We start from the raw sequence: 26,955 nt of genomic DNA on the forward strand, positions 1-26,955 counted from the left end.
TAAAAAATGTTCTAAGTACAGAATCACAGTTGCGTGATCTGTTGTGATATAACTGTTTTTGGTGCACTAATATTTTAGCAAAATAAGTATTTTTGTTTTGCAGTGTTCATTAATTTATCAACTCAAGGCAAGCAAATGCATTTCGCGTTTAAATAAATACTATACTGTATATCCATTTACATGCAAGCCATTTTATTTTATTTTATGGAAAACAGCCTCTAAATTACACACGCTTCCACACACAGAGATAAGATAGGTCTGTTTTTCAAACTGTATAGATGCCTCAATGTTTTATGAAGTGAATGAAGAATAAAGCAGTAACTCACCGTTTGTGTTGTGCCTTGAGTGTTTGCAGATGAAAATCTGAAAAACACCTTCATATATATACATCCGATTGTCAGGCTCCTCCTCTGCATTTTAGTGCAAATGTACATAATGAATGTGAATTTGTGTTCTAATTCTGAGGTCAAAAATGCCATTGTAGAGTTCTTGTTTTCATATTTATACCATATGATGTAACAACACAAGCAAGTGTGTAAAATGAATTAAATCTCAGGATTTACTGATGACAGGAAAACAAACAACAGGTGAGTATCAGATGCAAACTGATTAATGAAACCAAGTAACTTAACTTGAGATTGTATTGCAGATGGCAAACACTGATGAATGAGATAAAATAAAAACATAACAATGGCTGATCAGCAGACAACGAAGGAGAAACACGAGGAGGTCAACAAACAGGCACATGATCCAGCTGAGAATGAGTTAACAATCTTTGTGTGGAAACACTGACACGATCAGATAACTACAGAGTATTTGAGGTTAAAAGTGCTACTTGATGGTGATTTAATGAGCCAGTGTGGCAATGGCCATGATGATAGCTAGTTAAGCAATAGAACACCGACAAGAGTCCTTTTCCCCAAAATATAATCACAAGCATGTGGAGTCTTTTCTGTTTGAAATCATTTTATTGCCTGGAGAGTCAAGGATCAGGTTGCTGCAAAATTTTTATAATGACCATACACTTCATTCATTTATATGAACTGAAAAAAAAGCTGATTAAAATAATTGATTTGTCAGAATAGGCAATAGGGAATTGTAAGGATGTAAATTATAAGTCATGTGTCCTGTAATTTAAGAGTCAAAAGAACAGCAATTACTCAAAATTAAGCAAGATATCACACGTTCCAATCTAATTTCCATCAGGACACAGAATATGGGTTCAGCCTTGATCCGACAAATAAAACTCATTACAACTAAATCACAGATAAATATATCTCATAACAAATATATCATATTTCTCCTGCATTCAAGGTAAATTTAGATGGAAGAATTATCCAGGCTGAATTATGAATTATGACAGTGAAGGCAAGCAACCCTGGCGCTTTTATTTAGGCTTCAAAATTCATCAAACTTATATATTTTTGTGAAGATTATCTTGATGCACAAAACGTGTAATGTAAACGGTGCCCGTGGAGCAGTTGGGGGTTCAGTGCCTTGCACAAGGGCACTTCAGCTGTGGGTAATGAGGGAGGAAGAGAGCATGGAAATCATTTCTGAACATGTGGCTCGACTGCTATTTACAGTTAAACATGTGAAACCTTTGAATTTACCTGCATAAAATCAAATTTGATTTATTGAATACATGTGTAAATAAATGGTAAGACAAAGAGGCTTTCAGGTTAAATCTGACAGAAGGACACTGAGTTGCTGTCCACTCTGAAGGCCGCATAGAGAGGATCTTCAAAAGCCGCGAGGAAGGTGTACAAGTGTGTGAGTGTGTCAGAGACACTGTAGAAGGACAAAACGCCAGCTGTCGTGTCCACATACACACCTACTCTTTTAGATGAACAAGAGGATGAAGCCTTTATATAAATGTCTTCTTCAGCATGAGAAACATATGGGAAAGATGCACAGGTAATTTTCCATGACACACTATTACATCCAAGCTGAGCGGTGGCCTCTGCTACACAAAGATCATCACTTTTCCTCTTGATGGTTTCGTATGTCACCCCGACCGTCCCATCCGGACCCGTCCATTCGGCCTCCCAGTAACAGCGGCCGGACAGGATCTCTCTAGACAGCACTTGTTGGACTGATTCAAATCTATCTGGATGATCTGGATATGGCTGCTTCTGCATTACACATGTCGCTGTTCTGTCTCCGTTGGAGAGACACAGCAGAACATGAGCTGTGTTCGGATCCAGTGTGGGATTGCAAGCATCTGCAAGGCAGAAAACACATTGGTTAGTGCCTCAGCGAGAGAGAGAGAGAGAGAGAGAGAGAGACAGAGAGAAGGAGAAGGAGAAACTTACACTTCCTTATCCCTGCTTTGATGAAGCTTTCACCCATAGGGTCAGTTCTGTAGAAATCAATGAAGAAGAGGATAAGAGAATGAAAGAACATAATAACAAAAAGCCATTGGTTTGATTTACAAGAAATTAATGAACTGAATGAATGAACGTATTTAAAAAAAAACCTTTTTATTGAGCATCCCTCTTTAACTTAAGAACACAAAAATACTGACAAATTTAACATTTAGATATTGAATCAAATGAACTGATTCTTTAAGTCATTGTTTCTATACATAATTCCGTTCAAAAGTTTGGGCTCAATCAGTATATATATACACATTGGGTATGTAAAGTATTCAGACCCCATTACATTTTTCACTCTGTTATATGGCAGCCATTTGCTAAAATTATTTAAGTAATTTTTTTCCTCATTAATGTACACACCCCATATTGACAGAAGAACACAGAAATGTTGACATTTTTGCAGATTTATTAAAGAAGAAAAACTGAAATATCACATGGTCTTAAGTATTCAAACCCTTTGCTGTGACACTCATATATTTAACTCAGGTGCTGTCCATTTCTCATGATCATGCTTCAGATGATTCTACACCTTCATTTGAGTGCAGCTAAATACATGTTATTTGGGTTGTATAATTAAATTGTTTTAATCAAAAACAGAATGGTCTGATTTTAGGTTTGTGAATGAGATGCAAACATCACTCTCTGATAGCAGGTGCCACAATTGGAACACCAGGTATTTAAAGGCTGTTGCCCATTAAAGACAGATCCAATAAAATAATGAACAGATTTCTTTCTACACCGTATACGTTCACTTAAGATATAACCGACTGTATTTATGATAATTCTTTTGCATTTATATTTGGCAATTTGACAGAGATCTGACATTCTATTTGTTGTATTTCTGTTTTTCATAAAACTGAAGAATATTTGGCACATCCTATTCTAAATTGATCTGGTATTAACTTTTGCATGGATTTTATTTAAAAGTGCTTAGGCCAAAGGTTTTAAGATATATGAATATGCTTTTCAAGTTTTATACTTTTTCTTACCTAGTTTTATGGTTGGAGTAGGTGTAGACGTTAATAAAACACTATCTAAGATGTGGAAAATTTACTTTAATTGTTGGTTTCCAGTCTGAGCTGTCCCTTCTAGCCACGTGCATGTTTTGAACGTGTGCACACAAGCCCCAAAAGCATGTGAATGGTTTAAAATGCTTGAATGTTTAAATCGGCAAGACTTTGAAACAAGTGCAAATGATCAACTACAATCTGTTTCACCTCTACATGCTAGTGAACAACGCAAATAAAGTTAGGAATTTTACATCACTATTCAAGATAGCCCTTCGGGCAGGGCAGTAATACATTTTGGTAGCCCGACTGGAAAACACAGAAGTCCCGGGACATCGGGCTAGAGATTTTGTGAGCACTGTACATATATAGACCCTTTTACAGTTGGTAAACAAGGTGACGTATTTGTGTGGGCGGGGCTTAGCTGGAGGCAGAAAGATTCCCCTCAACAATTGAAAAACGGTAGCTAGCGAGTTTTCTTAGCTTGTTTTTTTTAACAATGGCTGGAGAAAGTCTGAATATATCTGCTTTATCTGAATATTTAAGGTCACTCACTGTCCGGGACCGTGATAATTATTTGAAAAAGTTAACTTTAACGGACGGAACCAGATTGGTCGACCTGTACACAATCACTCATTGGATGGACGATCTGACAGGATTACCTCCGATTGAGTGGCCTGACATCTACACTTACCTGATAGAGATACCGAGCGTGTATAGTAAAGAGAAACTGAGGGCGTATAAATCCTTAGATTAAATAAAGAGTGACATTACAGTAAAATTATTATTAAGATGTAAATATTTTCTAGAAATAAAAATTCTGAAGACTGCAAATTAATTATAAACTTTCTGTATTTATTCTTTCTTACCATGTTTTTAAATTCTGGTCACAATTAATCACAACAATGTATATAAAATGTTCTCCGTAGATTCTGGCAACCAACAACACAACAAGACGACATTTTAAGCTCCTTGAGTAGCCGACCCTGTGTTGGTTTGTATTAGCCGCCTCCAGTTTTCCGTTTGTTTTGCCTCTAGCTAGCGCCGTGACGTACCTGTGACGTCCGCGCAAAAGGGGTCTATATAATAAATTATATATTTTATTCAGAAAGTATATATTCAATTAGTCAGAGTGACTTCTACTGTATTTCTAATAAATTTTGTTCTTTAGAACTTTTTGTTCATCAAAGAATCCTGAAAAAACAAAATGTATCACAGTTTCCACACAAATATTCAGCAGCACAGCTGTTTTTCAACATTGATAATTATCAGAAATGTTTATTGAGCAACATTAGATATAGTTTTGAATTACTTTTAATGGATCTTGGGGAATTTTTTTTTTTTTTTTCACACCATGACCTACAAGACATACTTGAGTATCTGTAGTTTATAGTTTGGATCCTGCAGTTTGTGTTTGAGCAGCTGGACTCCTGATTCTCCTGGGTGATTGTAGCTCAGATCCAGCTCTCTCAGGTGTGAGGGGTTTGAACTCAGAGCTGAAGACAAATAACCACAGCCTTCCTCTGTCACCATACAGCCAGACAACCTACAGACTGACAAAACAACTGAGAAACAATCCATTTGTCAAAAAAATAAACTACAGCTCTTAGTTTTACCTCAGTATCTGCAGCTGACAATTCTGACTCTCCAGTCCAGTCCAGAGCAGCTTCACTCCTGAATCCTGAAGGTCATTATTACTCAGATCCAGCTCTCTCAGGGGCGGATCTGAGCTGAGAATCAAGGAAAGGTGCTCACAACTCTTCGCAGTGAGGTTACACCAGCTCAACCTGTGTAAAAACATTCCAAAACGGTCATTTATCAAGCATCTGCCTAGTACAGTGTGGTTAATGCTAAATTTAATCAATACTTTCCTCAGAATCTCAAGTTTTCTCTCTGTTTTTATCATCTCATCTAGTAGCCAAACGAGTCCAGAGTCTTGCAGGCCATTGCCGCTAAGGTCAAGCTCTCTTAGACGATGTGAGATATTATTGAGAGCGGAGAGCAGCTCCATACAACTCTCCTGGCAGAAATGACACTGGGCCAACCTGAATGATTACAATATCAGCATTACATTTCAGACTACATGTTCACAAAGAAATAGAAATGGTAATGACCTGTCTGTCAGCCAAAGATTGCATAGACTGAGGGGTCATGTACAATTTTTAAAGGGGCCATCTAATATATATATTTTTTTTTTGAGGTGGGGTGGGCACATGTTTAATGGCACCTGTTTCGGAATATTAAACACGTAAAACTAGAAAAACATAAACACTAGACTTGTAAATACAATTATTTATATACAATTTAATAAAATGTAGCCAAGTTATATACATGAATAGGGTGTTTGTCAACTGATTGCATGCTGTTGGAATTTACAGCTCTGTAAAAAATAGCCTACTGGAAGCACTGTAGTACATCACACAAATAACATTTCAAGTTACTTCCATTTTTTAACAAAGACAATACTTAATTTCATAAATACAGGAGCCTGATTTTTGTTTTAATTGTGAGAATACATGATTAATAAAAAAAACATTTTGCAAACAATGCCAAAATGAACACAGAAGAGCTGGATGTAAGTCAGATTCGGCCCATATTCTGTTGCTATCAGGGAAGCCAAGCATAAGAATATTAATGTAATTTTTTATGTAAATTTATAACCAATTAATCGCCTAATTCTGTTTATAAAAACACGCTAAACATGAATTTGACATTTTTGAAAGGAAAAACAAAAACGGAATGTCAAGTCGGCTATAAGTCAGTTTTATAACATTCATAAATAATAGCAGCAGGCCTAAAGCATAATGTTAATGTTCCAACATTACAAACACTATGAACATATAGGCTATTTAGTTTCCCTCACTCCACAACAAATCCTTTAAATTTATCCTTATTCAGAACAGACCAAGAATGAAAAAAAAATATTAATTTATTCATTTCTATAATAATATAACTGCAGTATAATATAACAATATATGTTAGCAAAATGTTAGCAGTTTGAAGATTCAAGAATATTAGCAAGGATTATTCGAATTCTTCATAAACTGTTCCATACTTTTTTAACTCTTGAACCTGAACGAGAAAACTATTTTGCTAAGAACATTCAGCTTTTAATCCATGTATTAGCCAACGCTGACCTGAGTGTCTCTAGATGACAGTGTGGGTTCTTCAGTCCTGTAGAAAGTGCCTTCACTCCCGCCTCGATGTTGTAATTGTGACTCAGGTCCAGTTCGCTCAGAGGACAGTCATCTAGCTGAAGAGCCGAAGCCACTGTTTCACAGCACTGCTCTGTCAGTCCACAGTCTGAAAACCTGTAAAGATGGCAAGATGTTAGCTAGTCATGAAGAGCTTACCTCTACAGTTTCAAATAAATAGATCCCAATAAAGCTAAATAAAAAAGAAACAATATAAGTATCACACTGCACAAACAAATGCTGGAAATGTATAAACCACCTATATGAGTCCATAGAGTTTACAATATCACACCTGTACATTAGTTCAATAACTTAGCAATATTATGTGTTTAAAAAAACATGTAAAACCTTAACTTAAAGGAACAATGTATTTAAATACTATGCTTGACAAAATAGTAGTAAATTAAAAAAACAAGAATGAAGAGTACACAATGGCTTACACTGCGCTTCTGCAGCATCATGGTCACACAAAATGGATAAAAATTGTAAAAAAAAAAGTTATAATTTCATATATTTTTATCAATTCAATTGATTAAACATGCTTTTGGATTAAACTGGAATTGTGAAAAAATTTAAGTAGAAAACATAAACTGGGGAAGAAAATGGAATATGTTAAAAGAATTTATGGAGGAAATAAAAAAAAAAAACTTTAAAGAAAAAAAATTGGGAGAAAAACAAACAGTATTTTATGGAAAATATTATCAAAAACATGTTGGAAAAAAAAAATTACATTTTGGAAAAGTAAAACAGAAAAAGCTGTAAAACAACAACAACAGCAAAAAATAAAAATAAAATAAATTTGGGGGGAGTTTTCATTTGACTACGTACAGAGCTTTTCTGCAGCACCTCACGGCTGGGACGAGTCTCCTGCATCCCGCATATGTTTTGTTGAACATCTTTGGGTCGAAGTCATCCAGCACCTCGCCTGACATCAGAAGCACATAGACCAGAGCTGAGCAGTTGGACTTGGAAACCGCTTTTGGCTGGCCACTCTCTGACTTCAGATATTTCCTGATTTGTTGGTACAGGGTTCTGTCCTGCAGTTCCAGAATGCAGAAGAAGTGGTTGATAGATTTATCTGGGCACTTGTCATTGTTTTGCAGTTGTTTGATGTACTGGATGGTTTTATTGATGGAGTTTTTATTGTCCAGCATTTCGTCCAGCAAGCCGATGAGGAGTTTCTGATTGGACTGGAGAGAAATGCCCAGCAAGAACCGCAGAAAGAGATCAAAATGTCCTCGCCTGCTCTCCTTTGCTTTATCGATTGCCTTCCTCAGCAGAACATACAGCAGTTCTTTATTTTTAGGACGCGAATTCTCAAGGAAGAATGACAGCACACCCATGTCCAGCTTCAAGTAGCAAAGAAACACATGCAGCGCAGCAAGAAATTCCTGCACACTCAAATGTATGAAGTAATAAACCTTCATCTCGTGCAGGACAGAGTCCTTCTTGAAGATTTCAGTGCACAATCCTGTGGACTCCTTGCTTTCATCAATGCCGCAGGCTTTCAGATCATTCTCGTAGAACATGATATTTTCCCCCTTCAGCTGTTCGAACGCAAGTTTAGCCAATTTTGAGATCATGTCTTTGTTTGAACTCAAAAGCTTTGTGCGATCTCTTTCAGGTTTCTTCTCATACTTCTGGTTCTTCATGTTCATCTGAATGAGGAGGAAGTGAATGTACATTTCGGTGAGAGTCGAAGGAATGTCCTGCTCATCGTTTTTTAAAAGAATATCCTGAAGAACGGTAGCTGTGATCCAGCAGAAGACAGGAATGTGGCACATGATGTAGAGACTACGAGACGCCCTGATATGTGAGATTATTCTGGAGGCCTGAGCTTTGTCTTTAATCCGTTTTCTAAAATACTCTTCTTTCTGCTGGTCGGTGAATCCACGCACCTCCGTAAACAATCCTACATACTCAGGAGGGATCAGATTGGCCGCTGCCGGTCGAGACGTCACCCAGACAAAAGCCGATGGAAGCAGTTTTCCTGAAACTAGGCTTGTGAATAAAACATCAATGGATGACCGTGCATCGACAAATTTGACCAATTTACAATCAAAATCCAATTCCAGGCGACTCTCATCAAGCCCGTCAAAAATAAATGCTAGTTTGTATTCTTTATAAAACTTGGTATTTTCCACATCTTTCAAATCAGGATAAAATTCCAACAGAAGCTCATGGAGACTGATCTTTTTATCATCTTTAATCAAGTTAATCTCTCTGAATGGAAGCAGAAACACACAGTCCACATGCTGATTGGCTTTTCCTTCGGCCCAGTCCAGGATAAACTTGTGCACGGAGAACGTCTTTCCGATGCCAGCGATGCCTTTGGTCAGCACAATGTTTCCCTCTTCCTTTTGCTTCAGTAAACAGAATATGGCGTTGCAGTCGATCGGTGTGTCCTCAAATTTGGGCGTTTTCACGGCTCGGTCGATCTTCAGAACCTCATGTTCATCATAGACGTCTGTAATGTCCCCTTCAGTGATGAAGAGTTCAGTGTACACTTTGCTGAGGTGTGTTTTGTTCTCCTTTTTGCCCTCATACACACGCCCCATTTTGGCCTTCATGTCGTCTTTGTGACTTTCCACGATTTTCTGCAAGACGTCACGCTCTAGAATGAATACACAAGAATACACAAAAACACAAGAACTGTTGTGACTTCTGCCTAAAATCATAACTTGTAGACATTTAGAAATCAATCGAGTTTGATCCAATTATAACCAGAATAAAGAAGGGGCTATTGCTGTTGTACCTTGTTTCGGAGACATATGTCCTTCAGGTGGATTCTGGTGCCCTTCTGAGTAAACATCAGAAGGAAAAAAAACAAATTTAACACAAACCATTCATCTACCAAAGCATATTTATTCAAATATCCCAAATACTGGGTGGTTCTGACATGTTAAACAGTTTTGCCAAGTTTTGCTAAAGAAATAAACAACCTGGTCTGAAAAATTACTTTCCAATATTAAGTGACCCTTGGTGAATTTGTTAATATATATATATATATATATATATATAGAACTCTGATGCTAAACATATTAGAGTGCTATGAGCTCACCGACAGCACCAGTGGCTGAGCTGAAGCTGAAGATTACTGAGCCCTGGATGACGTTTCCATTGAGTACAGGAGCATTTACAGTTGCACCTGTTTTAGCATTCAGATCAACACAGACTGAAGTGTGAGAGGGGCTTATCATCTGCATCGACCCATCTGCCTTCTCCAGTTCATCAGCCGTAACTGCACTTGTTTGTCTCTTTGGTCTGTCATCATCTAATTCTAACTCATCCACTGCCTCTGGAACCGACTCCATATTGGCTACCTTGGTCTTGTCTCCACCTTATTTTTTCAATGCTGAAGTAAGCTTTTTTCTGGTAATGTGTGAGACCTTTGGTTCATTAGCTGCTGTGGGGAAATAATCAGAAGAATAACAAAGTGCTGCAACAACAAACCAATGTGTTCACAATTTAAATAATGTGCTAAGACAGACCAGTTTACAATATCAAGCAGCAAGAGCTAGAAGCATATGTGACCATATTTGGCCGCACCCGCTCCTATGAGAAAAATAATAAGATCAGACGAGAGGAGATGGCCTATATGACAAGTTGAGTTTGACTAAACCATTTCATATTTTTACATCTCATGTATGCACTTGTAACAATCCTATACACAACCAGATCTGATCCTTACTTTCTATTGAGTATACACTGTTAAAAATCGCTGTAAAAAACGGCCAAATTTTGACAGTAACATACTGTTTTTCATTAAAACAGTGCATTCTGGGTAATATTCATCGTTTTTGAGAAGGTAGCCTGCTGCTATATGTCGTAAATCAACAACGTTCAAAGTCGACATCAGCAGCTGTGTTTCAAATCACACCCTACACCCTCATTCACTATTCCCTACATGAGTTTACTAATATAGTCCACCTGACAGAGATAATGAAAACTAATGAGTGAATTCAGACAATGATCAACAGCTGCTGTTAACGAGTAGAATCACTGAAGGAAAGAGAAACAAGACACACACAAGAACTACAACTGACTTCAGCCACAGCCTTAGATGAAATCAACTGAAGATTTAAACGATCAACAAACAGCTTTACCAACTTCACTCATTACTAACCAGACTGACTTTATTTCTATCAGATCAGAGATCAAAAGATCTTATTGAGAATTATAGAGATTTAGATGATAATGTTAGTTTCGTTTAGCATCACCATTGTGGAGATCAGTGTTTGCTTTAGTTGGGCTCCTGACCCTTGACTTTTGTACTTAAAATTTTGTTTAATTCCTGTATTTGTATCTTTATGGTACATCTGTTACAGCAATATTAATTTTGATGGACAAGTGATTATGGCTGTTTCTGTCAGGCATGATCTACTAGACTGTAAGTCACACTTTTTTTCATAGTTTGGCTGTTCCTGCGACTTATAGTCAGGTGCGACTTGTTTATCAAAATTAATTTGACATGAACCGAGAGAAATGAACCAAGATAAATGAACCAATAGAAAACATTACCGTGTACAGCCGCGAGAGGGCGCTCTATGCTGCTCACTGCTCCTGTAGTCTACAATGAAGACATAGAGCGCCCTCTCGCGGCTGGAGACGGTAATGTTTTCTCTTGGTTCTTTGCTCTAATATGCGACTTATAGTCCAGTGCGATATGTTTTTTCCTCATCATGACGTATTTTTGGACTGATGCGACTTATACTCAGGTGCGACTTATAGTTCGAAAAATACGGTACTTTAGTTGGGCACTTGAACCGTGACTTTTCAACACTACATTTTTTTTTTTTTTTGCATGTTGTAACTATGTGTCTTTGGAACTTGTTACAACAAAGAATTCAGCAAAAAAAAAAATAAATAAATAAATAATCTGTTATTGATGTTTATATATTGATATCCAGTGTCCCTTCTCTTATTGAATATTGATACAACAGCAAAAGAAGAACACTGCTGAGCCCTAAGTTAAATAAAGACTGTTAAGAAAATATTACTTGTAAAAAAAAAAAAAAAAAAATATTTGATATAATTTAGACAGACAAATCAAGAATCAGCGTATGAATCACAACAATGGTGACAATCCACAAAATAAACAGATCAGTTATGAACATCAAAAAAAAAAAAAGTGGACATTTCAGCACCATAATTTATTCTTGCCGCAATGCACGCTGGGCAGCGCAGGCGCTATGATGGGGCATTCGAGGGCCGTGCCACCCCTAGCGGTTATTGATGCCCCTCCTACAGGCCATGGCGTGGCCAAAGAAAAATATATATATCGCTTTTAGTTATTATTTTAATATTAAATGTTCAAACTGTAACTTAAATTAAAGGGGGGGGGGTGAAATGCTCGTTTTCACTCAATATCCTGTTAATCTTGAGTACCTATAGAGTAGTACTGCATCCTTCATAACTCCAAAAAGTCTTTAGTTTTATTATATTCATAAGAGAAAGATAGTCTGTACCGATTTTTCCCGGAAAAACACGAGCGCCTAGAGGCGTGACGTGTGGGCGGAGCTAAAGAATCACGAACGCGAGTAGGATTTTGTGTTGAGCGAGTCTGGAAGCTGTGACACAGATTCAGAGGCTGAAATTTAACAAGAGCAGCATCAGCAAAGGCTTCTCTATGTGGTAAGTACTGAAACTGTATATATTTGCTTAGCGGTTTTGGAAAATGACTAAGTTCCACTTTATGTCGTCTTTTTTTTTTTTTTTTTAAGCTGTACATGTGGAAAGTGCAGTTTGATAACAACATTGCATGTTGTTTACTTGATGTGCTTACGCGCCGATAGCTAAGTTAACAACAGAGATATTTGAAGCAGTTTTACTCACCGCCTGCGGTTCCAACACACGATCGTGACCCTTTTTCGTTGCGGTTGCATTATCCTTAAGAAATAAACGATGTGCAAATCCAGCGTCAACCTGGGCCTTGTTTGTAAAACAAGCATCTTCGAAATGCAGGGAACAAACACAAACACTTGCACAGCTCCGTTGATGCTCTGTAAAAATAAACTCCATCCACTGGTCCCTTAATGCTGTTTCTCTTTTGGTAATCTGTGCAGGGTTGTCTTGCCCTGGCAACCAAAAACACACTCCTTTTGTGACATTTCGCGACGCTCTCGCTCTGATCAGTGAAGTCTGTAGTGCTCTCAGTGCTCTGCTATACGGGAGCGCGCTCTTCCGGCAGAAGTGCCTCAGGACCCATATAAGGAAATTCCGCTCCATCTAACGTCACACAGAGCCATACTCGAAAAAAACTTTCCGAAACTTGTGACAAACCGGAAGGAGTATTTTTGGAACAGAAATACTCCTTCAAACGTACAACTTAATTTTTGAAACTTTATCCATGTTTAGCATGGGAATCCAACTCTTTAACAGTGTAAAAAACTCAGTATGCATGAAATAGCATTTCACCCCCCCTTTAAATAAAACAAAAAGAATGGGAAAATGCATCATTTTGGTAGTTCATGGCACGTTACTAGGCTTCGTCATGGTGAATGCTTATTGGTCGCCGTCTTGCCGAGTAAACTTGTTACATTTGATTTGCAGCGCACGCGCAAAATCCATTTCAAGTTGAAAAACAGTTTGTCCATCTATATTATAGACAGTTGTTAGCAGCTAAAAAAAAAACATAAAAAAAACAATAAAAAAAAAAAAAAAAACATTTGGATGTACGAATATGGATTAGACCTCCGCGGATTTGTCAATCAGCAGACAGATACTCCGGTCACGACCACCAGTACCACGGTCTGAGAGCCCAGTTGGCCCTTCTTTTGCGAATGCTAGCAAATGCACAAGCGAATGGAAAGACACAGTTACACAGTACTGTAGCAACACTCGTCGCCTGCAACTCTTCTGAGGGTAACTCATTTGTTAAATTTACTTATTGAAGCCAGCCCTGGCTTTCTAGGCCACTAAGCAGGTGAATTGTTGATGAATGTTTGTGGGTTATAACTGCATTGGTGTTTTATACTTGGCTGTCTATAAAAATATATGGGTCATTTCTGCTTGGTGAGTGCATAAACTGCTGGGAGGTGTGTAACCCAGGTTAAAAACAAGTAATAGCATAAATAGCAGAATATACATTTATGTTTGTCCTTTATTTGTTTTGTTTAGAAAACGAGTCCTTTAGAGTATTTAAAGTCCTTGAAACCCTAAGAAAAAACGTTGTTTAAAGAAATTATTTTATTTGTTGAAGCGCACTTTTTCCATTTCCTTTATTTTATTTTATTTTATTTATTTTATAATTTGCATTCTATGCAAATCAAAAACTAAAAAATAAGTAAAAATTTAACTGATTTAACTGGTCCATAGGCAGACATTTGTGTGATGATGTCTAACTAGTTTTATGAAGAAAAAAGCCTTAAGTTTTCAGAAACATCTATACAAAAATACTTTGTCTGATGGGGACATTTTTTTTTGCCGTTTTTTCAAAGCTTGAAACTGATTCAGTGTTTTATTTTTGTCGTCGTAATTAGTATAAAAAATATATAGCTATTTATTTTAGGCCTATTTTATGTTTTTTTTTTTTTATTTAGTCTATATTATAGTTATATTATTATTTTCTGTCCTGTTCTGTTGTTAAGGCTATCTGTTCTTGGCCGGGTTTTCCGATAACGTTGTAGCCTAGCCTCTTTTAGCTCTTTTTAAAGCACTCTCTACGTGCAAGGTTATGAACTTTAGCCGCAATACCTCGCGCGTTTACCAAAAATGTAGGCTACTGAACTCATAGAACGCTACTACGTGCTCCTTGATTCGCTGTCTATTCGCAAAGTGCTGAACTAGGCTATACTAACCTTATATGGAATCGTATTCTGAACGTTTAGCCTTACAATCGTCATCTATTGTGTATTAGGAATCAAGACAAGTAAAAATAAAATAAATTTATAATGACATTCTATATAGATAGATCATTGGAGCTAACATTCTATGGTAGAATGTCATTCTATAGATCATTGGAGCTAACTGACTCTTGCTGCATCTGGTCGGCAAAACATCAAATTCAGCGCTGCTGTTCCTTTTTTAGATAAAAACCCAAGTCCAAATCGTTAATTATCATTCTATATAGATCTTCCAGATTTAGGTCTGGATTTCCATGCTACTATGATGTTGCCAATGCGTCAACAAATATTTATGACAGTGCCCCCCCGCCGATGATCCAATGCCCCTCCAGTAGATCTGCTCTGAAGCCGACTCTGATGCTGGGAGTCATGGATGAGTTTTGTCCTGTGCTGGTACCCAGCAAGCATTGCATCATTAACCGTTTGATTGTTACCGTTGTTGAGATTCATATGCTGATTGTGAATGTGTCTCTTTAAGTGTTGCTGACAATGCTGCTCAAAATAATTAAAACCCACATTTTTCTTAATTCTGTTCTGGTTACATTACTGTAATATTTTATAAAATTAAGAAAAAAACGTACAAATCACTCACATATTTCAACACCAATCCATACTTATAACTTTTAAGTCAGTGTAGTAGATCATGGACGACAGAAACAACCTCTTAACAACCTACATAATTATTGCTATTACCAATGCGTCACAAAGACACAACTTTAGCAATCAAACAAAACTTAAAGTTTAACAGTCAAGGGTCAGGAACCCAACTAAAGCAATCACTGATCTCCACAATGTTAACATCAAATGAAACTAAAACATCATCATCTAAATCTCTGTAATTTTCAATAAGAGTTAACAGCAGCTGATGATCAGTGTCTGAATTCACTCATTAGTTTTCATTATCTCTGTCAGGTGGACTATATTAGTAAACTCATGAAGGGAATAGTGAATGAGGGTGTATGGTGTGATTTGAAACACAGCCGCTGATGTCGACTTTGAACGTTGTTAATTTACGATATATAGCAGCAGGCATATTACCCTAGAATGCACTGTTTTAATGAAAAACAGTATGTTATTGTCGAAATTTGGCCGTTTTTACAGCGACTTTTAACAGTGATATACAAATGAGAATAGAAGCAGTTTTGCCAATATTATTGTTTACATGCAATTGTAGTATTTCGGCTGACGCAAACATGCTCAAGCGGACAGAAAGTCCAAAGTTTCACCTATATGCCCGTTCACACCAAGAACAATAAAATATAATCATAACTATATTAACGTCTACATGGTTATCGTTCTCGTAAGTGACCGTGAATTGGTTAAATTCGCAGGAAAATGAGATTAGGAAACCAAACGCATGTATCAAGAACCTGGTGGGCTTTCACATGCATTAGCGATACCAGCTGGGAATTAATAAACGCACGGTACATTACCTGTCCTGCTGATCTCTTGTACATCAGTTTCACTACGTGTCTTCCTCCCACCAAGCGGCAACCCATGGACTGTGTGAAAACATGGACATAGTGTCCGGGACCTCAAAGTTGGTATAGACCGGAGATCTTCCAAATGGGGCGTGAACTCCAAAACTGGGCAGAACCTACAAATTGGGGCGGGGTCTACTTTCGCAGAGCCTTTCACATGCCGGCTTCAGCCGATTATTACGGACTAATAAAACTTTCTTTTTTAAAAACAATCTAAAATAAAAGATGCAATATAAATAAATGTTTTTCATGAGAGCAGAGCCCAAAGCTCATGGCCAGTGGTGTTTGGACCCAAGTCTGAACCTCTGCTTCATGATGTAAACGGTAATCACTCAGGAGCGTCCCAGCGGAGGGGAAATATTTTACTTTATGGCTTTATTAAAAGCAACGGGGCCGTCCAGGAACACGAAATTCGCAGGCTAGGAGGGGGTAGGGATGCTGGGTGTAACTAAAAAGGTGCCATTGAGCGGTGAGTCACATGTCGCATAATTTTTTTTTTTTTTTTTTTTTTTTTTTTTTTATTATTATTAAACATACAATACAATATCTCGTAGAGGTAACAGCATAGTATAACATCAAATACAATTACAGTCCATATCAAACCTTAAGGGGATCCACAATACATTTAAGGCAAAAGATAATCAATAAATAAAATTACAATACAAGAAACACTGACATGTCTGATGAAATTTTCAGGGCACAACCATTTTTAAGTAGTCTCAATGAGGAGTAGAATATTTTAAATTCGTTCATGAAATGTTCAAAACAGGGGCGAGAGTCTTTCCACTTACAACAATGAATATGATATTTAGCAAGTAAGAAAACAATATTCACAATGTCTGATATTGAATTATCTAAACCATCAACATAAAACAGGATATGGTTGATGTTAAATACAGGGATGTTTGACATTTTTAAATTCAGCCAGTTTCTAACGTCACTCCAGAACCGGCATGAAATGGAGCAAGTAAAAAATAAGTGTTCTAGCGATTCATCAGTAAAATCACAAAAGGCACAACCCGCCTTATCAAATTTAAATCGCTTATGAAGAAAGTTGGAAACTGGATAAATCTTATGACAAATTTTGAAATGTGTCTCTTTAACTTTAGGGGGAATTGGCCATTTCACATATTTAGAGAAGGCTTTTTCCCTCATATAAAAAGAGTTAACAAGCACATTGTTTTTATTGTAATCATAGAACAATTTCGATTTAAAAGCATCTGTAACAATTCTATTATTGAATTTTTTATCTACTAAATTATGATGACCAATTACTAGATTTGGCAATACTGGAGTGACATCAGAGTAGGTCAAAGTATTCTGGATTAGTTGGATCAAGGCTATAGGAATAGCTTTACAAATTCTTTGAAACTCTCTGAGAGTACAGTTTATATTAAAACGTTCAACAAAACTGGTGTAATCCAACAGAATACCTTTACAATCCATCAAGTCAGTTACAAAAAGAATTCCCTTGTTGAACCAATCAGCTTTAAATAATGATTTTCTATTTATAAGTATTGTTCTATTGTTCCACAGAACTGAACTGTGTGGAGTAAAGTTATGTGTGAAAATCATTCTCCAAAAGTGTAGTATTTGACTATGAAATTTAGACAGTGCAAGTGGAATCTTATTAATATGAAAGTCACATCTCAGTAGAAAATCAATACCACCAAGCTTTCCAAAAATAGCCCTAGGTATGTGAAACCACATAGAGTTGGAATAAGCAAAAAAAGTTTTTAACCACTTGATTCTAAATGAGCCTATCAAGGCTTCAAAATCTAAGGCTTTTAATCCACCATTTATATACTCTTTAACTAACTGGGACCTTTTTAAATAATGTGTCTTATTTCTCCACAGAAATTGAAAAATTATTGAGTTGGCCTTCCTAATATTTCTGTCAGAAATAAACAAGGAGTGACAAGGATATATTAACTTAGACACACCATCAGCTTTAGATAAAATAACTCTCCCAAATACTGTGAGGTCTCTGGTCAGCCAGTGACTTAGAGATTTTTTCATGTCAGCGATACGTTTCTCAATGTTAATCTCCTCTATCCTACGAACACTCTTAGATATTGTTAAACCCAAATATTTCACCTCGGTCTGGACATTAATTGAGGCAATAGAGCTCTCAGGACAAGAGTGTATAGGCAACAGTACACATTTATTAATATTGAGAGACAAACCTGAGGCAACAGAAAAAGTATTAATTAGTTTTAATGCAATATCAACCATGCTTTTATCTTTTAGAAAAATTGCAGTATCGTCTGCAAATTGACTAATCTTAAATTCCTTATCAAAAATCTTAATGCCTTGTAAATTTAAATCATTAACAATAGCCAAAGTGAGCATCTGGGTAGTTAAAATAAATAATTTTGGAGATATGGGACATCCTTGGCGAATTCCTCTAGACATCTTGAAGCTAGGAGTGATTTCAGATCCCAGAGATACCGAACTACTTATATCAGAATAAAACATTTTAATTATATTACAAAATTTATCTCCAAAACCTAAACTTTTTAAGACTTCTATAATGAAGCAATGCTCAAGCGAATCGAACGCTTTATAAAAATCAAGGAATAATATTAAACTCTCCTTTTCTAATAGATGACTATAATCCAACATATCAAGAATCAATCTTGAATGAAAATGTATATTCCTTCCTTTTATAAAGGCAGATTGACATTCACTAATAACATTTGTCAAGCCACTGTTCAGGCGATTAGCATAAACATGAGCTAGTAATTTGTAATCCGTACACAAAAGAGTTATCGGCCTCCAATTTTCAATAAAACTTGGATCTTTATCAGCCTTTGGGATCAACGTAATGAGACCACGCTTCATTGTCGGAGAAAGATTGTGCCTTAAAATACATTCGCCAAGGGCTTCAAATAAAAGCTGCCGGATGTCTTTCCAAAAGAAGACATAAAAATCAACAGTTAAGCCATCTAAGCCTGGTGATTTACCCTTGGCCATTTGATTGATGGCTTTATCCAACTCTTCAATTATTAGATCATCCTCCATAATACTTTTAAAGTCATCCTTAATTAAATCAATCCATCCTTGAATAGACTGAAAAAAGGATTTGCAACTAGCCTCAGAGTATCTTGAACAGTATAAGTTGCTATAAAAATCTCTAACTTCCTTATTAATTAGCTCTAAATCTTCTGTAACAACACCATTGATACTTAATTTTGAAATTTTCTTTTTCGCTTGCCTTTGTCTCTCAAGATTAAAAAAGTAGGAAGAATTTTTTTCACCCTCCTCGATCCATCGAGCTCTAGAGCGAATAAATGCACCCCGAGCTTTATCCAAGTATAAATTGTCTAGTTGATTTTTAAGATTTTCTAAAAGGGCTTTTTCCTCACTAGACAACACAGCTTTAGAGCATAGAGTGTTAATATTAGTAACAATTTCCATTTGTTTCACCCGCAATTGATTAGAAGAAAATTTTCCTATTTTAATAGCTGCTTCTTTAACTTTAAATTTAAACCATTCCCATTTATTTAATGGTGAAGAATCTAAAGATGTCACCTCAACAATGAGATTTTTAACTTCATCACAGAAGTTATTGTTAAACAAAAGCTTACTATTAAATTTCCAAATTATGTTTTGAGGTCGCTTATTATTATTTATGGTAAGGATCAAAGTCACTGAGCAGTGATCAGTTAGAGGAGCTGAAGAGATTACACATTTAGATATATTATCCATCCAGTTAAATGGAATCAGCCAGTAGTCTAGCCTGGAGCACTGTCCATTATTAGCTCCGTTGAACCACGTATATTGTCTAACACCTGAATTCTTTAACCTCCAACAGTCAACCAAATTAGTATTAGAAGCTAGGTTATTGAAAATGTCATCAAGAGTGTGAAGGTGCCCTCTAGAGGGAAGACGGTCAACGGAGTTGTCAGGGACCAAATTAAAATCACCCCCTATAATAACTTCATCCGTTGAATAAGTCACCTTCCATTGGTTAATCTTAATACAAAGGTCAGCATAGAACAGTTTGTTTAAGGCTTTGCTATTGTAACCATATACACATACCAAGATGAATTTAACACCGTCAATCTCCACAGTCACCATTAACCAATGGCCATTTGAATCACTTTTGTGGTCAATAATTGAGCCTTGAAACCTATAAAACAAAATCATAACCCCCGCTGAATGAGACGACCCATGACTGAAGTAAGCAGAGTCCCCCCACTGAAGTTTCCAAAAACGTGTGTCCTCACAGTCAGAATGTGTTTCTTGCAAAAAAAAACAATTCACCTTCTGTTCCTTACAGTAAAGAAAAGTTGCCTTACGTTTAACGTTATTTTTCAGTCCCCTTACATTTAACGATAACAAGGATAACATAAACTAAAGAATCTGTATATACACAGATATATCAGTAGAGTTAACATAAGAGATGAGCAGGAACGAGTAGCCTAACTAGCCACAAACAATTAGTAATAAATTGCAATAGCCCTGTAAAAAAAAAGGCTCAAAACATACCTTAAGTACAAAAACAAAAGTACGAAAAGAAAAGTCAGTCTGGATCCACTCTCTTGTTATCAATCAGCGCATAGCCTTCCTTCAGGTACGCACGTTTCCCTCTCCTTCGGGCCTCCTGAACCAACGGCCACAATTTGGCACGAGCGAGTCTGTCCTCCTTGGAAAAATCTTCCTTGAAGCTGATGTGAAGATCTCTGCAGACTCCGGCATCCTTAGACTTTTTCCAGACTTCATCCCGAATCGTGCGCATACCAAACTGAATGATGACAACTCTGGGAACGTTATTTGAGGTGGCGGCACTCTCTCTCTTACCAAGCCGGTGCACGGTATCCACGGTGTCTCGCAGTCTCTCCACCGACACAGGGATAATCCGGGTCAGAATCCCGATGACCTTCTCCCGGACATTCTCGTCATCTTTTTCTGGCAAGCCGGTCAACCTCAAATTCCACCTTCTCTTGTAGCGAGCATGCTCATCACACACGCTCTTCAGAATTGCATTCTCTTTTTTAAGATGAACTACTTGGGATTGAAGCTCTGATATGTCTTTTTTGTTCTTGTCAATGGCTGAAGAATTTGCCTTAATCTGCTTTTCAAAGTGTATAAAACGCTGAGTTTGGTCATCCATTTTTTGAGTTAGCTCCTGAACCGCCCGGAGAACTGCATTTACCGTATCTTCTTTTGCGTGGTCGTCTTGTACCTTGCTTCTTTTAGTTTTTTTGTTTTTTATCGGCGTGTGGTCCCAGTTAACCTTATCTTCTTTAGACAAGCCCTTGTCATCAATGGTCTTATACTGGTCCACTTCAATCTCGTCAATTATTTCATCATCGCAGGCTTCTCGGAGAGCAATCAAGTTATAGTCGTGGTCTGACGTCATTGTTAGGAATTAAAATATTACAATCAAACTGGATTAATATCTTGGCTAAATTTAAGTTTTCATTCAGCACCTGCTGCGAACACCACCACTCACTCCGCCATCTTAGGACCTCTCACATGTCGCATAATCTTCCCTTACGAAAAATAACCATGGTTTTATTATAGAGCTCGGGAAACTACGTCACTGCGCATTGCATTCTGGGTATTCACGGCCATTTTTGGGGACATGCTTATCAGTAAAAGTGAAAGTGACATGACATACAGTCAAGTGTAAGATTACATATAAAGAAAAACTCAACAAGGAAGAGATACAGAATTGATCAATTTTGCCGTTTATTACTGTAACAGGTGGTATGCAATATGCATAAAAATGATAATGCAGGAGATGTGGTTCATGCATAGGTAACATTTAATGTAAGTCTGTCAAATCGATTAATCACATCCACAAAAAAAAGTTGTTTATATGACGTACATTTCTGTATATTTATATACATATATATATATATATATATATATAAATATACATCTCTGGTCCACACACATCAAGCCGGTTTTAGTTTGAGTTGTGGCATGCTGTTTATGGGCCAGATCTGGCCCGTGTGCGACAAACCGGCTTTAATTTGAGTCGTGGCTTGCTGTTTCTGGGCCAGATCTGGCCCGTGTGCGACAAACCGGCTTTAATTTGAGTCGTGGCTTGCTGTGTGTGGGCCAGATCTGGCCCGTGTGTGACAAACCGGCTTTAATTTGAGTCGTGGCTTGCTGTTTCTGGGCCAGATCTGGCCCGTGTGCGACAAACCGGCTTTAATTTGAGTCGTGGCTTGCTGTGTGTGGGCCAGATCTGGCCCGTGTGCGACAAACCGGGTTTAATTTGAGTCGTGGCTTGCTGTGTGTGGGCCAGATCTGGCCCGTGTGCAACAAACCGGCTTTAATTTGAGTTGTGGCTTGCTGTGTGTTTGCCAGATCTGGCCCGTGTGTGACAAACCGGTTTTAGGCTGAGTTCTGGCTTGGTGTATGTGGGCCAGATATGGCCTATACCAGGTGACCAGAAGTGCCATTTTCTGAAGACACGTCCTGGCAGATCACATTACTTTAACAGTCAGTGGTTCTAAAACTATTTTGAGTACTGGACGCCCATAATATTTCAGGACACGTAATATAAATACATACACACATTTATTTGACCTAAACGGACCTGTTATGAAGCTGCAATGTTATTCGATTTTTTTACATTTTTGTACCATGTCCTCTGGTGTGACACCATGTCCTTTGAACTTTTTCGGAACCACTACAAATTATTTATGCTTTCTTGTGCATTAATATGACACCCCTAAATTATATATATTTTTTTATTAAAAAGTGCATGTTAAGCTACATAATCCTAGAAAAGTTTGCAAATGTGTCTTGCTTGCCACTAATGACAGGTTAGCTTGGAATAGCAAGGTCATTAATTGACAGAAAAGGCTGAAACGTCCTTTGGTGTGAAAAAAAAAAAAAAGTCCTCCATTGTGACACCTGTACTGTCACACCACAGGACAAAGTTTATTTAAAAATAATTTTAAATAATTAAATAATATTTGTTTAACTCCTTTTTTATACTTTTAAATGCAATAATTACATTCATTAAATTAAGCTCTAATCATCAAAAAAAATATGAATCTTTAGAATATATGAAATATATGAAAATTTCACTTTTTAATAAAAAAAAAGTTACAAAAAATTAACTTTTTTCATGATATTCACATTTCTTCAAGATGCACCTTATACACACACACACACACACACACACACATACATATATGAGTGTTCGTAAAAGCAACAATACAAAATCTTAAACTATAAAAGTTGCACTTTGTCCCACTATTATGTGCAGGCCTGGCATTTTGCACTGGGCTATAGAACTACAAAATTAATTTTAAATTAGCAATATCATTACTGAATGACATTTTGAATTATGTAGTGATCTAATTCTATCCACCAAACAATTGTATGTGAATGTGTGAGACTTATGGTCATGGTTATAGGGAAATAACGAAGAACAAAGTGCAGTAAACGGTAAAACTGTTTGCACTACAAACCAGTACGTTCATAATTAAGACAATATATTAAAAATAACATAGTAAGATACAGCAGTTTGCAACAGTAAACAGCAAAACAAGCTATTTGTACAGCTAATATAGCGCCCCCTCTTACAGAAAAAAAATAAGGGGCATATATGTTTATTCATATGTTTATTTATGTAACGTAAGCGTGTGACTTTTAATTTGTGACGTGCTTTCATTGGCGTGCGCGCGGACCGGATGGAGTTGCCATGGAAACGGAGCGCAACACTGCAAATGTCACGAGGAAACACCCTGTTTCTCGCTGATTTCACTGTTTTCAGGTGAGTTAAGTCCATTAAATCACACAAATATTACTTATAACTGTTGTTGACACTTCTCTTACTTGTATTTGACTCGATTCTGTTGTTTATTTACTTTATAGGTACGGTGTACATTTTAGGACATCCTCAGACCTCAGTCATCAAATGAAAAGGCGTCATGCCTCAGACTAAAAGGCTTCAGTCATCGGACAAAACGGCATCGCGTCTCTGACTGAAAAGCTTCAGGTCTCAGGAAAAACGACGTCAGGTGTCAGGTCTCATACAATTAACGTTAGGCATCAGACGAAACAGACTCAGAAAAAAAGTCATCAGACGAAACGGACTCAGACAAAAAGTCATCAAACGAAAAGGACTCAGGTGGAGTATCGCGTTGCCCCGCCCCATGTGACGTCACACGCACGCCGTTCACAGGAAGTAGTAATGGTTGATTGATGGCAAAAGGAGGTAAGCAGCGTCTGATATTTTATATTTTATTCAAATGTTACACTAATTAAGTTATATAGGGAAGAGAACATGCTTTTCGAGAGTATTGTGTGCACGTTTAAGAAGTTAGTTAGCCATATTGCAACTAGCCAGCTTTTATTTTGGCCAAGTAGTAAAATTACCCTTACGAAAAAAAACATGATTTTACTATCAAAAACCACAAATAAATAAATAAATAAATAAATAAAACACATGGTCGATATAGTTAAATCATGGTATCCACAGATTAACCATGGTTTTGCTACTCACCATAGTTTAGCCATGGTGTTTGTAGTAAAACTGTGGTTATACAAATGGTACGTTAATCATTACACTAAAAAAAACAATGTTACTACACTTTTACTATAATAAAACCACAATGCATTAAATATAGAAAAACTGTTGTTTCATCTCATAAATAATTATAACAATTATACGTATAAAACTTATACTTATTTAACTTTATAATGGTTTATAAGTCTTATATCGTGACATTATTTATTTAAAATATATACAGTATCTTACTATCTTATTGATATTACAATAAATATTGTTAAAATCAAAAGTGCCATATTACACATTCATCTAATCAGATATTTGATATGTTGGTTGTTTAAGGAAAAATAATATTTTTATTTTCATTATTATTGTTGTAATTATGTATAGTGGTATTTGCCTGCTTTGAGTAAAGTAACAAAACAACAATGCCAAGATATGAGACTTGTATTATATCTAAGGGAAACATTCTATTGTAAGTTAAGTGGATGCATTATATTCATTGCGTATTATAAATCATAATCTTAAATGCTATAACCACAAATAAGTAAACATTATAACACATTAAAACTGTTGTTATGATTACTCATGAGATGATATGACATATTAAAAAGTTTTTTTTCTAATACATTATGCATTCATCATAATGCCATAAGAATTCTCTTATAATTTGTTTTAAATACGGGCTTCATAGGAAGTGTTACCGTTAAGTTTAATCGATAATGTACTTCTTCACTGATGTTATACAATATCCTTATACAAATGGAAAAAAAATGTTTACAGCATCTAATGCTTTTATCTTGGAGTGAAACACAACTAAGAAGATGAATAAAATCAAGTGAGCCACAGAGATGGCATCGTCCAAGAGCACAGGCATGTATTTTTCTTTTTTCTGCATTGGTAAGAAAACTATTAACTCAAAGAAAGTATATGTAAACATTTAAACATCATATACTAATAATGAACAAGAGTGCAGATTAAGTAACAAATATATAAATGAAAACCACCCAAGATCAGTAAACAATCTTTAACTATTACTGTATTCATTTTATATTAAGGGAGTTCATCCAGAGGCAGCGAGTGAACTTTGTGTCCTGAAACCAGAATCAGTTGGGAAGAATGGAACCAAGTCTACCCAATTAAAAGGCTTACACAGGTAATTCACAACTCTGTTTGTGTGTGTGAGTGTGCGCACAGCTATAGCTTAATGTCTTCATGACTCATCATTTGTGTTCATTTCTTTAGGTCCCCTTCCAGATGCTGATGTCTTGGCTTCTGGTGCAAAACTACGTCAGATTAATCCCAAGCCTTTGCTGCCGCAAATACTTGAGGGCATGTCAAAAGTAGAGTTGTACCTCTTGGCAGTCCACTTTCATTCCAGTGTCCCCGTATAGCTGCAGGTGTTCCTGATCTTAATTTCCCCCCACTAACTGTGCTTGGTTTTCAGTTTGGCTGTAATTTTAAATTTGGCCAGACGGACGAGTGCATGATCCATCTGAAACATTCGTTTGGACTAGTGGAGGTAAAAAGCACCTCTGCTGAAAACATTGCTCAGGTTCCATTTATGAAAATTCAAAGAGGACTAGCCAAACTTAAAGAGACCCATAAGTACTACTGGCAGGTACAAGGTCAGACTGCAGTGACTGGTCTACACTGGTGTGACTTTGTGACTGACACACAATCAGATTTCATAATACAGATGATCTGGCGAGATGATGCCTTCATAACATCAATGAAAGTACTGTTATAACGTTTATCTGGATGTGTATCTTTCAGTGGTATGAATGGACAGATTCTGTTCATATTATAGTATGAACCTAAGATTTATTTTTACATTCATAGTAAATATATACTTTATGTAGTTGAGTAGTATGTAGCATATTTTGTAGTAGATCTTTGATAACATATTAGATACATCACAAATTATAACAATAAATATATTGTACTTGCTATTAATTAGATAAATGTACATACCAAGGTGAATACTTTTTGTATGAAATCTTCTGTAATGTATATGATATGCATATTCTTTTACTACTTGCGTATATTTACATTTGATACATTGTGTGATATAACAAAGAAGATTTTTTTCATGAGTTATTATAAAAATACTTTTCATTGTCAACTATTTCATTGTGTCTGTGAAATTATTTTCAGGGACATTTTATTTAAATAATTTCATTATACAAAATATACAATTTTACATTACAATAAAAAAGGAAAAACACATTTAATGGTGGTAGGTATGCATTGCAACTAACTGAAAAGGTAAAAAAATGTAATAAATAAAAAACTACTATCAAATGTTAACACTGTAACACTACTATTGTAATAATATAGATTCACTGCTCAAGAAACATTGGTCCCTGATAATAAACCATAAAACAGCAATTATGCCAGATCTGATTAATTCTTCCTGACAAGGTGAGTGGCAGAACAGAATCCTAGATGTGTATTTCCTTGACCCTTCGAATCACTCTTTCCACCAGAAGTCTGAGGCGTGCAGTGGTCCTGTGTTTTTTCACAGTCGTATTTGCTGAACTGCTTGGCACATTTGAAAGGTGGA

At 36.5% G+C, this 26,955-nt stretch overlaps 1 protein-coding gene and 1 long non-coding RNA gene across 2 annotated transcripts; one reads left to right on the top strand and one right to left on the bottom strand.

The window, feature by feature from the left end:
- Nucleotides 1-596: 596 nt before the first annotated feature.
- Nucleotides 597-15,994, bottom strand: nlrp3 (NLR family pyrin domain containing 3). Its single transcript, XM_026281478.1, has 10 exons — nucleotides 15,857-15,994; nucleotides 9,641-9,985; nucleotides 9,335-9,379; nucleotides 7,408-9,193; nucleotides 6,523-6,696; nucleotides 5,257-5,430; nucleotides 5,002-5,172; nucleotides 4,758-4,931; nucleotides 2,316-2,362; nucleotides 597-2,224 (listed from the first exon to the last, which is right to left on the bottom strand). The coding sequence occupies exons 2-10, from the start codon at nucleotides 9,891-9,893 to the stop codon at nucleotides 1,683-1,685; spliced, it is 3,366 nt and encodes a 1,121-aa protein (XP_026137263.1). The 5' UTR covers nucleotides 9,894-9,985; nucleotides 15,857-15,994; the 3' UTR covers nucleotides 597-1,682.
- A 9,447-nt stretch (nucleotides 15,995-25,441) lies between these two features.
- Nucleotides 25,442-26,517, top strand: LOC113115787 (uncharacterized). Its single transcript, XR_003293939.1, has 2 exons — nucleotides 25,442-25,545; nucleotides 25,635-26,517. It is a non-coding gene; the product is annotated as an uncharacterized LOC113115787 (long non-coding RNA).
- Nucleotides 26,518-26,955: the final 438 nt, after the last annotated feature.

Source organism: Carassius auratus, chromosome 1 (assembly GCF_003368295.1).
Source record: "Carassius auratus strain Wakin chromosome 1, ASM336829v1, whole genome shotgun sequence".
Lineage (NCBI taxonomy): Eukaryota > Metazoa > Chordata > Actinopteri > Cypriniformes > Cyprinidae > Carassius > Carassius auratus.